Source organism: Salvia miltiorrhiza, chromosome 4 (genome assembly GCF_028751815.1).
Source record: "Salvia miltiorrhiza cultivar Shanhuang (shh) chromosome 4, IMPLAD_Smil_shh, whole genome shotgun sequence".
Lineage (NCBI taxonomy): Eukaryota > Viridiplantae > Streptophyta > Magnoliopsida > Lamiales > Lamiaceae > Salvia > Salvia miltiorrhiza.
The window spans coordinates 16325607-16339217 of NC_080390.1; the positions used below are offsets into that span (position 1 = coordinate 16325607).

Consider the following 13611-nt stretch of genomic DNA (forward strand, 5'->3'; position numbering starts at 1 on the left):
TTCCAGCAAGTCGATCTTGTCATACACGCCCTCGAGTTCGGAATGTAGCATCCTGCCAAACTCGGAGCGAAGAGCCTCCATCACTAGTTTGAACTGAGGATCCATAACAGGGCTATCACTCAAGTCTATACCCTGTTCAGCTGGTTTAGACATAACAACACGGACAGAAAACAAGAAACGTTAGTGAAACAACAAAAACAACGTAAGGACCTCACCACCTTACCAACACTCGTGTATCACTCAAGATGAAAACACTCAGCGCTCGTTTATCCACTCAATTCAAGGCTTTTACCCTCTACTAATCTCACCACTCTTGCCTTTTTCCGCTCAAATTCTCTGTCAAAGAAACAAATTCCTCAATCTACCACGGGAAATCACCAACCAACGGCACAACGAGATCAACAAGCGCACTCGACGAGAGCACTCGATGTCACGCCTCACAAGAACCACAGCAAAATACACAGATAAGATAGGACTCGACAAAGAAAAGAGAGACGCCTAAACGCAGACTGGAACCCAAAATCAGTGCTACGCAGAAACATACAAATACCACAACGAGCGATTAAACCCAAATAATGAAGTAAAACACAACGGGGTAAACACAAATTGAAGATGTACTGCTTTCTGCTTGTTTCATTTTTTTTGTTTTCGACAGATCGTGTTGATTGTGCTCTGTTTTTTTTTTTTTTTTTTGCTGTTTTTTTTTTTTTTTTGGTAAATATATAGATAGCGTAACCCTTGCGAAACCCGGAAACTGATACCAGATGATATGCTCTTTTGCCGAGAATTATGGAAGTTTCACCGGAAAAACACAGTAATAACGTAATAGATAAGGAAAACTCCGATCTATTTGATTTATACGCGGAAGACTGAAATTGAACGTAACAAACAGAAAAGAACAGATAAAGATGGATTGCCTCAATACCCCTGAATCTAAACCACGAAATGATCTAGGCGAATAATTCCCTAGACCCCAACGTGCATTTGACGCAAGAACTCGGAGACGCTGAATGACACACGGCGAGGGATGAAGAAACTCGTCGATTCGTCGATAGGTGAATCCTTGTTTATCAAGAAGAATTCGAAACTTGAGAGAGAATTAAACTCACTGTTATATTTTATCAAAAATTGTCTAACTTTTCAAACACATAACAGCCCTATTTATAGGGAACGGGAAACCCTACGTAACAAGGAAATAAACAGAAATTAAAGAAATAACGGAACTTGTTCAACAAGTCAAAAGAAACCCCAGCGAGGACTCCTCTGAAAAAATGCATTGGAAACGAGTCTGCTCTGGCAAGGCCAGAGGAATCAAGTCTTCTCTGGCGGGTTTCTCTGCTCGGGCAGACTCCACTTGAGTTCTCTGCTCGGGCAGACTCCACTTGAGTTCTCTGCTCTGGCAGACTCAACGTGAGTTCTCTGCTCGGGCAGATTCCACTTGAGTTCTCTGCTCGGGCAGACTCCACTTGAGTTCTCTGCTCGGGCAGACTCAACGTGAGTTCTCTGCCCAGTCGCTTCTTCCCGGGGGTAACGATTCCGCTGCTCTGGCAAGGCCAGAGGGATCGAGTCTTCTCTGGGCGGCATGATTTCGCTGTTCTGGCAAAGCCAGAGGAATCGAGACTTCTCTGGTGGTTCAACTCGGTAAGCAATAAGGTTTACCACCTTTGAACTCTGATCCGTCGGCCTTATCCAATTGGCCTTTTCAGCTCCTGCCTCCAGATTTCCTCCACCAATGTCATTAAATTGGCCTTGAACGTCCTGGCCCTAGCTCTCGTCACTGGACCAACGGGCACGTGCACCGGATCTTCACTCTGTGCAGCCTCTGAAATTCGGCTTTGCTCCGCATCCTGACCTCTACTCTGAACTGCATCACTTCTCCATCCTTGTAGCTTCTCCATCTTTTCGTCCTTCCTTTGTGCTTCTACCACCATTTTTCTCAAACTGGGTATCATCGCAACAACACTCGCTATAGTACTAGGTGGTTTAATCACTTCTATCCTCATCTTGTCAAAGTTTTTAACGAGTTCATCTTCCCTCGTGAGAAGGTATCCTAATTTAGACGAGACTTTACGACTCAATGCATCGGCTACTACATTGGCCTTGCCTGGTTGGTAGTTTATACCACAATCATAATCCTTTACTAGTTCGAGCCATCTTCTTTGTCTCATGTTCAAATCCTTTTGCTCGAAAAAGTATTTCAGGCTTTTATGATGGGTGAATATCTCACACCTAACTCCGTATAGGTGATGTCTCCAGATTTTCAGTGCATGCACCACTGCAGCTAATTCTAAATCATGGGTTGGATAATTCAGTTCATGTGGTCTAAGTTGTCGCGATGCATATGCTATCACATTTCCCTCTTGCATTAACACACAACCTAGTCCATTTTTCGACACATCCGTGTAGATCACATATTCCCTGTCTGGTTCTGGAACTGCTAGCACTGGTGCAGTAGTTAGCATGTCCTTGAGCTGCTGAAAACTCCTCTCGCACTCATCAGTCCAAGTATACTTGATTCCTTTCCTAAGTAACTGCGTCATTGGTCTTGCTATTTTTGAAAATCCTTCAATGAATCTTCGATAGTAGCCAGCCAATCCTAAGAAACTTCTTATCTCATTTGGAGTTGTTGGCGACCTCCATCCTTGCACCGCTTCCACCTTAGCGGGGTCCACTTTGATTCCTTCTGATGACACGATGTGTCCCAAAAATGTAACTTCTTTAAGCCAAAACTCACACTTGCTAAATTTGGCGTAAAGTCGTTCATCCCTTAGTGTTTGCAAGGTAGTCCTTAAGTGCTCTTGATGTTCCTCTTCGTTCTTGGAATAGATGAGGACATCATCTATGAATACTAAGACAAACTTGTCTAAGTAAGGGTGGAATACTCTATTCATGAGGTCCATGAATACAGCTGGCGCATTTGTTAATCCGAAAGGCACAAATACAAACTCATAGTGGCCATATCTTGTTCGAAACGCCGTCTTAGGTATATCTTCTTGTCTGACCTTTAACTGGTGATACCCAGACCTTAAATCAATTTTTGAAAACACGCTCGCGCCCTTGAGTTGATCGAACAAATCGTCAGGATATTTATTCTTGAGCTTTAGCTTATTCAACTCTCTATAATCGATGCACATTCTCAAAGTGCCGTCCTTCTTCTTGACGAACAAAACCGACGCTCCCCATGGAGATACACTGGGTCTGATGAAACCTAGGTCCAATAATTCTTGTAATTGGATCTTCAGTTCTTCCAATTCCCTTGGAGCCATCCTGTAGGGTGCTTTTGAAACTAGTGCTGATCCTGGTTCCAAGTCAATGGTAAATTCCACTTGCCTATTTGGTGGTAGTCCTGGCAAGTTATCTGGAAAAACGTCATTGTATTCTCGTACAACTTCCACATCATCGATTGCTCATTCTGTTCCAGCTTCTCCGTTTAGGTACACAATAAAGCTCGGCAGTCTTTCTTGTTCATCATCTTTCTTGCTTGCAGGGCTGAAATGACTGGTATGTTCCTACCCATACTTATCCAGTGAAAACTCAAAGCGTCTTTCCCTGGATATTTGAATGAGATCTCCCGTTCCTTGCATAAAATCGTGGTATAGTTCTCTGCTAGTCAATCCATTCCTAGGATTAAGTCCACATCCCACATTGGTATAACATGCAAGTTGTTCGCTACAACCCTAAGTGACCCTATGTTCAAATCTAAGTTCGATCAAACGTGTGTAACTTTCATCACCCCTCCTATTGGTGAAGAAATTCTCATATTCTGATTAGCTCTTTCCTGTTTGAGTTCTAGAGTGTCGACGCATGCACTTGCAATGAAAGAATGTGAAGCACCCGTGTCAAACAAAAGTACAATAGGCGTTTTGAGTAACATGCCCATACCTGCCAGGTTTCCTTGGTTATTTCCCTGATTGTTCTTGTGCAGGGCGTAGGCTCTAGCTTGAGGAGGTTGTGGTGGGCGAGGTGCAAGTTGATGTTGCTGTGGTGGATATGGCAGTTGCTGGCCCTGAATGGCTCTGAGTGATAGGGCTTGGCCCGACTGATTCGGCCTTCCCATGCTCCCTGGTGCCTTGCCTTGACAAATCTTAGCAAAATGACCCTTCTGACCACATTTAAAGCAGTTATTACTGCCAGCCAGACATACACCATGATGTTGTTTGGAGCACTTTGGGCACAAGGGTGCCCTGAGTTGACCCTGATTATTTCCAACGGGTCCTGGGTGAGTCTGTTGTCCTTGTCCTTGCCCTTGTGGCACCATGTTTCCCTGCCAAGGCCTCTTCTCGTCCTGACTGTTATAGTAGCCTCTGAGCTTGAGTTTGAGCTGGGCGATCCTCGGGCATAGCTGCCTCGACATCCAAAGCTCTACTGAACGCCTCAGACTAAGTAAGATCACCATGACTGGCGAGTGCCATTTTTATCTCGTGCCTAAGACCAGAACGAAACTTCTCCGACATCTTTTCATCAGTATCCACTTGTTGTGGAGAATAGCGGGACATGTCGCAGAAAATACAATCATACTCTGTTACAGATATCTTATTTTGCTTGAGACTGTAGAATTCCGTTTCCTTTCTCTTGCGGTAGCTTTTTGGAATGTACTTGTCATATATTTCCGTTTTAAAGTCTTCCCAAGACAAATTTGCTAACTGTTGAGGGGGCATTGCCTTTCTTTTGGCCTCCCACCAAAAATCTGCTGACCCAGTCAGCTGGAACGCCACACATGACAAACGTTCTTGTGCATTACAATGGAGGAAATTAAAAATCCTCTCCATCGCCCTAATCCAAAGTTCAGCATCCACTGGACTCCCAACTCCATTAAATGAAGGCGGGCTTTGTTTGAGGAAAAGTTCCTCAACCCTTCATGGCGGTTCAATTTCTACATCTACTTGGTTTCTTGGGGCACGTCTAGGAGGCATTCTGTGATTCAAAGATAAAAGATCATCAGCATATTCCTTTCCTCGATTCATAACATATTCATCTTGATTCAATCATGAAAGCACCATAACAAACAATCTAAGTCCTTACTGATCAAAAGAAATCACTGGATAAACTCAACAATTGCAAGGGCTCAATTCTTGACTAATATCAAAACAAAGTGTTGCAAGAAAAAAATTTATTTGAGAAACTCAAACGAATAACCAGATGGTAGAAATGAGTAACTACTAGGTCGAACAAAATGATCTAGAGTAAGAACCCATCCGGCTTTTCAACTAAAAGTTGAACACGTGGGTTTAACAACCCAAATGACGTCTACTGAGGTTTGGATCATGCGGACTGGCCAGGTCCAACATAATCACTTCCCAGTTACACGGAAAATATTATCCCGAACTTGGTAATTCTGGGTCTTCAAAACCCTCAAAATACAAAAACAAAACTCCTTGCATTGCTTTCAACTTAGTACGTATCTTTCCAGTCCATTTCGAGTTTAAGAGAAACTATCGCCTCCCGAAGGAAACGAAACATTCGTGATGTTCAATCATTTTCTCATTCGTCATTCTCAAGTATCTAGGTTCTAGGGATACCCTATAAATCCATCAATCTATATTCTTGCAAATGTGATCATGAAACTTTAAGGAATATTAAACTGAATTAATGCTCCGTTTGCCCGATGATCGTTTCTTGGATTATTATTAATTTGTCATACAACGATTAATCCTAACATGCTCCTATGAATTTAAGTGCTGCACGTTGGAGTTCAGAAATACCTGAAGAATTCAGAAGAATTCGTCAAACTCGCAGCTGAACAGACCAGTCAGCTTCAAGCCTTCGTTTGGAGCCTCAAACGTCCTCAAATCGTATTTTGTCCAGAGATACGACTTCTTCCTTTTCGAAAGAGCTTTCCGTGGCCGCCTCTTTCGTCTGAATCGGAGTTCTGTGGATGAAGTTATAGCCGTTCTTCTGAAACTGCCAGAACTTGATTTCCTGCGAAAATCTGACTCCAGCTCTGATCTTCTGAACTGTATCCCGCTCAGCTTTCACCGTTGGATGGACAACGAACTATGAAAGTCCCAAGAGAGAAATAATGCTCCTCACGTTTCCTGAGCCCCACAGCTCTCCAAAACCCTAATATTTTATCAGTGTGTTTTCCTGAGAGCTGACAGCTGTATTTATAATAAAATAAATACATGTAGGCACAAAATTAGTGTAGTAGGCGTTTTCTCTTCTTCTAGGGCTAGGAGACTTTGGGCTAGTCCAGGGACCAGATACAAGGAATAAAGATGGGCCTCAAATAAATTAATTTATCTATGGTCAGCCCAGACCATAATTAATTTATAAATATCAGTTCATCCACTAGAGAACCGATATTGACTTACCCCTTTATTGCCGGTGATGAGTCGGGGCTTGTATTTAGACTTATTGAATCTTCGTATTTAAAATATCCGACATCCATTAATTAATTAGAGCTCTGACAGCTTAAATTAATTAATCTCTTTATAATCCTTAAGCAGTACCACTCAAACCTTATTATTGCGCCTGAACTTAATCAACCTGCAAGGTTTAACGCAATAAACCTTATTGAGCTCCTTAAGGGGATGTCATTACCCTATACGGATACGGTTACTAATACAGATAATCAAATATCATATATTAACCGCTATCACCCAAGATACAGAGTACTCAAGTTACTATATAACTCTCACCCTAGTAAGTCAAAGTGATATACAAATTAACAGATATATTTGAAAACTTATTAGTATTAAGATTCTATTAAGTCACCGAGATCTTGATTCTTCACTTAAGTCAGACAGAAGAATACATGTAACACCCCGTACTTTTCCTTATGTTGTGAGATAGTGTCTTAACACTATTAAGAGTACTGAGATGTCGAGATGCGAGACTATTTTTTTTATGACAGATAAGACAGTTTGTCTTTCAAATAGTGATACGGGTGAATAAACCGATGATAGAGTTAGAGTGATGAGATTCGAGAAATAAGCTGAGATAGAGATGCTGATTGAATTGAGTTGAGATTTTATTTTATTTCCGACTACCGGGAATAGTTTTACCAGATACCGAGTTATCAGAGATTTACTGTCCTATTAAGAAAATAGTAATAATGAGTCTGACATAGAGTCGAGGAAGAAAGAGTGAGAACCTTGATGAAAAGAGTCGGTCAGAGAGACGTCTAGGTTGTCTGTGTTTGCCGACTGCTTTGATGTGATGTTATGATGTGAGCAGGGCCGGACAACTTATCGATTACAAGTCAGGTTATTGAGTTAATAAAAAAAGGGGTCACTACACAACAAATAAAGGAGTTCATTAGTGTTGGAGTTAGTTGCTCAAATTAAAGCCCAAGTCCAAGACCAATCTACATTGGGCCAAATGGTGAATATTATTCAAGTTGATGGGCTTGTTCCTACTTGAAGTGATGGCTTATTACACATTTGATTTTTGAAGCCCAATTGAAGATAAAATAAGAGGATTTTCGTCCAAAAATGTGCAGCCAAGTTGAAGAGCCATTTGTGGTTACATTTTAGTGTGTATTTATTTCAATTATGAGTCTTAAGTATTGACATTAGTGTTAGGCTCCCAAAAGTCACTTTTGAGCCTATAAATAGTCTTGTAAATCACTTGTATTAAGACACCATTGATATAAACGAAAATTAGCATTCTTGCTTATGCTTTGTGAGTTGAATTCTCTTTGTTGAGTTTTTCACTTGTTTTAGAACTTATCAAGACACTTGAGCATGTCTTGTGGCGTTCATCCATACCGAGGTTCTTGGCTGATTATATAGCCAACGGGTCGAGGTTTCTACGCTCTTAGGGGTTGATCAAACTAGATTCATGATCTAGGGAGTCCGCTGCCTACTCACATACGTCGGGTTCTTGGGTCATTATATCCAACGGGTCCTTCGTCTACTTCTATCCATATCATTTGGTTATCAGAGCAATCTGGTATTGATCCAAACTCTATCTTTTATTTTCTTCATCCTTTCATATATCTCTTATATTCATCCTCATTGTCCTACAAAAATACTTGCCAAAAAAAAAAATCTGCAAAGTTCCAATATTTTTTTTTGGTTTCCTTTATTGTTACTTCTTGTACGTAAAAAAAAGAGAAAAAAATTAGGAAAATATATATATAGAAATACTATGGAAGCTGATTGTTTGGAGAGATTGGAGCGGTGGAGTCATGCAAATCATCGTCAGCAAATGGAGCGTCAACGGCGTGCAAATCTTCATCACATGAAAACCAAGCTCATGTTGAAGGAGTTCATGGCAGCCAATGAAGAGCTGGGAAGGCTATTGGAATCTTCACAAAAGCAAATTTGTTCTCAAGTGCCGACCATCCAAAGTTCTACTTCTGAACCGCAATTGGAGGCTCAACCTAATGAGGAGAAAAGGAGTGATGATATGAAGATTATTCTAGATTTCGACATGGGTGCTTTGATTGTTGTCGAAGATCTCGAGGATCCTAATCCAATTGTTCTTGTTGCTCCAGTTTTTTCCACCAACCAACATGAAGGAGGCGTGGCTGCTTGTGACCAAGATGCAATGGAGAGCAAAGTTATTGTTGAGGGAAGTCGTGCGGGTCTGGTTCGTTATTCATTGGTAGTACCAGTGGGATTGCCTTCGTTTATGAACCAATCATCTTTCCAAAAGTCGTGGTTTAATAATCATGACAGTATCGAGGTGTACCCTGAAGCAACGAAGGTCGATCACTTGGGTATGGAACTATGTGCAACTATCAAAGTCAAGGATGAAAATCGCGTATTCAAACCGGGAAGGTTGGATCGGGTATTCCTACACACTGATCTTTCTTTTGGAAATAAGATTCGGGACGAATCTTCTTGAAGAAGAAGGGAATGATGTGAGCAGGGCCGGACAACTTATCGATTACAAGTCAGGTTATTGAGTTAATAAAAACAAGGGTCACTACACAACAAATAAAGGAGTTCATTAGTGTTGGAATTAGTTGCTCAAATTAAAGCCCAAGTCCAAGACCAATCTACATTGGGCCAAATGGTGAATATTATTCAAGTTGATGGGCTTGTTCCTACTTGAAGTGATGGCTTATTACACATTTGATTTTTGAAGCCCAATTGAAGATAAAATAAGAGGATTTTCGTCCAAAAATGTGCAGCCAAGTTGAAAAGCCATTTGTGGTTACATTTTAGTGTGTATTTATTTCAATTATGAGTCTTAAGTATTGACATTAGTGTTAGGCTCCCAAAAGTCACTTTTGAGCCTATAAATAGTCTTGTAAATCACTTGTATTAAGACACCATTGATATAAACGAAAATTAGCATTCTTGCTTAGTGAGTTGAATTCTCTTTGTTGAGTTTTTCTCTTGTTTTAGAACTTATCAAGACACTTGAGCAAGGTCTTGTGGCGTTCATCCATACCGAGGTTCTTGGCTGATTATATAGCCAACGGGTCGAGGTTTCTACGCTCTTAGGGGTTGATCAAACTAGATTCTCGATCTAGGGAGTCCGCTGCCTACTCACATACGTCGGGTTCTTGGGTCATTATATCCAACGGGTCCTTCGTCCACTTCTATCCATATCATGTTATGTGAATTTACGTGACTGATTGATTATGTGATTTCTGTGACGTGTGTCATTATGACCAAGTTATTATGATTTTTTATTTGAGACTTTAGCATTTGGAATTTTGATTAAGTTTCCAAAGCAAGTGTGGTTTATTTTTATCGAGAAATCGAATGATGCCGATTTATGAAAATTTTTCCAAGCATAATATTTTTAAATTATTTTTCCTACGAAGAGAAATATTATAATTGAGTGAGTGCACTAATATTAGTGCTATAATTATCATTTTTGGTCACATGAATAATTATACTATGGTACCTTATTAATGAGTAACATTTCCATAGTATTGTGATTTTTATTTAATCACCCTTCTCACACTTTATTTTAATTTCTCTACCATATGATTAAATGCCACAAATTTGCCAAGTGTAGAGATTGAGAGAGTAGAGATTGAGAGTGTGTTTATTGAGAGAGTAGAGATTGAAAGTGTAGAGATTAGAGTGAGAGAGATCAATGCATTAATTGCATATATTCCCTAAGATCACAAAATATTTTATAAGATCTTCTAATCTTCTTTAAGATTCACAAGATCAAATTAAATCTTGTAAAGCAAATTCTCTCTCCCTCACTTACAATTTTCGGCCATCTCTCTCTCCCTCACTCATCATTTTCGCCTAACACCCTTCTCCCTCATCTCTCATTTCCTCCATTTTTCCTCCATTGAAGAAAACCTTCGGAGCTTCCAAAAATATTACCAAACACCTTAATCCACTCTAAAATATTCCATAAACACATTCTATCCACTTATATTCAAGAGAATCCTTGAAGAAGAGCTCCAAAGTTAGAGTGAGAAAGTGTGAACTTTGGTAAGAAATTTGGGTAAGTGACCATGTTTTCCATAAATCTTGCTTGAAGGATGTTGTGTGTGTGTATTCTTGAAAGATTGAAGCAAGAAAATCACCCCCTCCCTATTTCAAAATTTTCGAAAAAGTGGGTCTTCACCCCTTCAAAAATTTTTCTTTTTCTTTTCTTGATTTGGGGTGAAAAATGAGATTTACATGATGTGTGTTGATGATTGATGTGTGTTGTGAAGTATGTGCCTTAAGATGTGAAACTTCGATGGAATTTAGTTTACCCAAAAATGGGAACTTTTGAGTCAATGATTTAAATGATGAATTGATGATGTAGATGAGTCCATGAGATGTATATGATGATGATTGATGGAGTAATTTGAGTATATGATGTCAATTGATGAGTTGGATGTGAGTTAGTTTAATAAAATTAGGGATATGTGTATCTATGCTCTAATTTGTGAATTGATGGTTTATATGTGAGATTAATTGGTTAATAATGATAGATCTATGAATGGATTAAAGATTCATATGTGTTTATAAATTTTCAAAGAGTTTAGTTTAGTAAAAATTAGGACTTTTTGGTCTATGTGTTATTAAGTGATTTTGGCTTAAGATATATGTTTTTAAGCATGATAGTAGTGTCTTTGTATCTTTGATTAAGTCTATTGTAGGCTAAATAAAATTTTGACTTAGTTTAGTTTGTATGAGTTTTTGAGTTCTTATATGATGTGAGTTTAATGCTTGGTAAAATGAGGTCTAAATTGCTCTATGACCATTATGTGAATTTTTGTCATGTTTTGTTAAGAGTTTTATGTTGATACATGGATTTTCATTAAAATCTAGTTTACATGATATAAAGAGAATAAATACGGATATAATGAGTTATATGATGTAAAAGATCATGTTTGAGTATTTGAGTAAATCCGAGCATGAAAATGAAAGACAATTTGTTTGATGCGTTCGTTGAAACGTTTTCCATGAGATTTGAGTTCATGATGAAAGAAAAGAGTCAAGATTGAGTATTATGAGTATTATGTTGTACTTGAATGTTTTTGAGTGCTATAAGTGCTTAAATTGAGCTTTGATGAGTTTGCTTTGATGAAATGTTGAGTTGAGCATGTTTGCTTGTGTGTATGTTTCGGAGTCGTTTTTCATGACGCACTGACCTACTGTTTTCGAGGGGTTTCTGATACCCAAACACCATGAAAATTTTATGGTAAGTATATTTGAGAGTTTTGAGCATACCGATAAAATTTCAAGTCATTTGAACCTCGTTTACTATTTTTATAAAATGTAAAACTAAAACTGCTACGTTCTGCCGAATTGATCGGTGAGTAGCCAATAGTGTTCTTGAACCCAAATTTTTATGGTTGATACCGGAGTGTCTTAGCTAAGTACCCACCAAAGTTCAGACCTTTTTGACAACGTTTACTATTTTTTCAAAATTCAAACTTTTCGGTTGCTAAAAACTGCCGAATATGGTAGACTGTAGTAAAACAGTCATATCTCCTAAAATACTTGGAGTTTTTTATCCTACTTTTTTTTAAATGAAACTAGACTCAAAGAGGTTTGTTTTGGTATAATTTAAGACCCCAGGAGAGTTCTGTACAGAGTCTGGTGAGGTTTTAAAATTGAGTCAGTGCAGAGTGAAGTTCGTTTTTGACTTGTCTATGTGTGTTTTTCATATGGTTAAGTGTTTATACTTGTTTATGTGCTTGATTGCTATGAGTTTTGAGCCGAGTTGAGAGTTAAGTCGATAATAGGACGTGTGAATCCTTAGAAGCCGAGTATACCTAGGGATTGAGTTTCAATGGGTAAATAGACGTTGAGTGAGAAGTTATAGTTAAGATGAGTTTGGATTTAGAAATTGAGTTTCTGACTAAGGTTTGTTTTATCACATGAACCTTCGATGACGATGACGATGTGATGATGACATATGAAGGCCCGAGCGAGACGAAGAAGTAAGTTGCCTGATTTCTTTCCAGGATTAGCGAAGGACTTCAGGTGGGCAATATTTTGAGTATACATATATCGTATGAGCTTTCTAAAATGATTTAATGATATAATGAGCTTATCAAATGATTTGAGTTAAATGATATTTGAGAACTGTTTGACTTGCCAATTTTTGATGTTGAGCTTGTGTGTTACCCTCTACTGATGAGACGAATTCGGTCCTGCCACAAGCGGGATTTTGTGCACAAAGGTGACTGCGAGCCGTCTTCGGGTCGGCCGATCACGGTACTTGAGAGGGAGGCCTACTTCTCAGTACCTTTGATAATGATGAGTTGTAGATGTGGTACATGCATGATGAGTACTTTGATAGCGCTATCGTTTATTTATGATATCTTCATTATGAAAACTGCATGCACAGATTCATTTACGCTAACGTTATTTCTGATGCAGCCCAAGGTTCGTTGGTGCAAGACCCGGTGCATGTTCCTGTTGGTCCAGTTACAAGAGCTCGAGCCAAGAAGTTCAAGGAGAGCTTGATGATCTTAGTTGAAGAAGTTTGGAAGCAAGAGTTGATCAAGAAGCCAATTGGAGATTGTGGAGTTGGCGAATTGAGCTACGTGCGAGTGGGCCGAAGTGTGAAAGACTTCAATTTTTATTTACTTAGCTTTATTTCGCAGCCCATTAGTTAGGGCCTTGTTAATTTTCGGATTTTTAAAGTAAGGGCCTTGTTTGGCCTATTAGGGCTTGTTTTTAAGTTGTTTCCTTATTAGACTAGGTTTAGTTGTGCCTATATATAAGGCTACTATGTGTTGGACGAATTTTCAGCCTACCTATAATCAAATTGTGAGTTTTTATTCTCTCTTGAGAGTTTCGAATTCTTCTTGATTTTTCCAAGACGAATTCAATTTATCAACGTAACGGCGAGATCAACCAACCCTCGTCGGGTGTCATTCAGCGTCCCCGAGTTGCTGCGTCAACTGCACGTTGGGGTTTAGGGATCCGTTCGCCTAAATCATTCCGTGGGTTAGATTCAGAGGTTTTGGGATTTCCATCCTTTCCGTTCCAGTTCAGTCTTCCGCGTGCTTTGTGTTCGATCGATCGGCAAGGATCGTATCATTTGGCACCAGAGCCGCGTTTCGTATCCAGGTTTCGTTTTCGTTTCTGTGTCAAGGGTAGAATTTTAGGGTTTCCGTTTTCTGCGTTTTTAGGGTTCTCTACGTCCGAGTTTTCTGTTCCGTTTTCTGCGTCTGATTTTCTTCTGCTGTGATTTCAATACCATAATATCTTTTGAATTCAGTTATCTGCGTGGTCTGAT

The 13611-nt window shown here is 39.4% G+C and overlaps 1 protein-coding gene across 1 annotated transcript; it reads right to left on the reverse strand.

Annotated features, from left to right (window-relative positions):
- Positions 1-4379: 4379 nt before the first annotated feature.
- Positions 4380-4769, reverse strand: LOC131023072 (uncharacterized). The gene has a single exon (XM_057952614.1). It carries the CDS (start codon positions 4767-4769, stop codon positions 4380-4382), a length of 390 nt encoding a protein of 129 aa, XP_057808597.1.
- Between the last annotated feature and the right edge of the window lie 8842 nt (positions 4770-13611).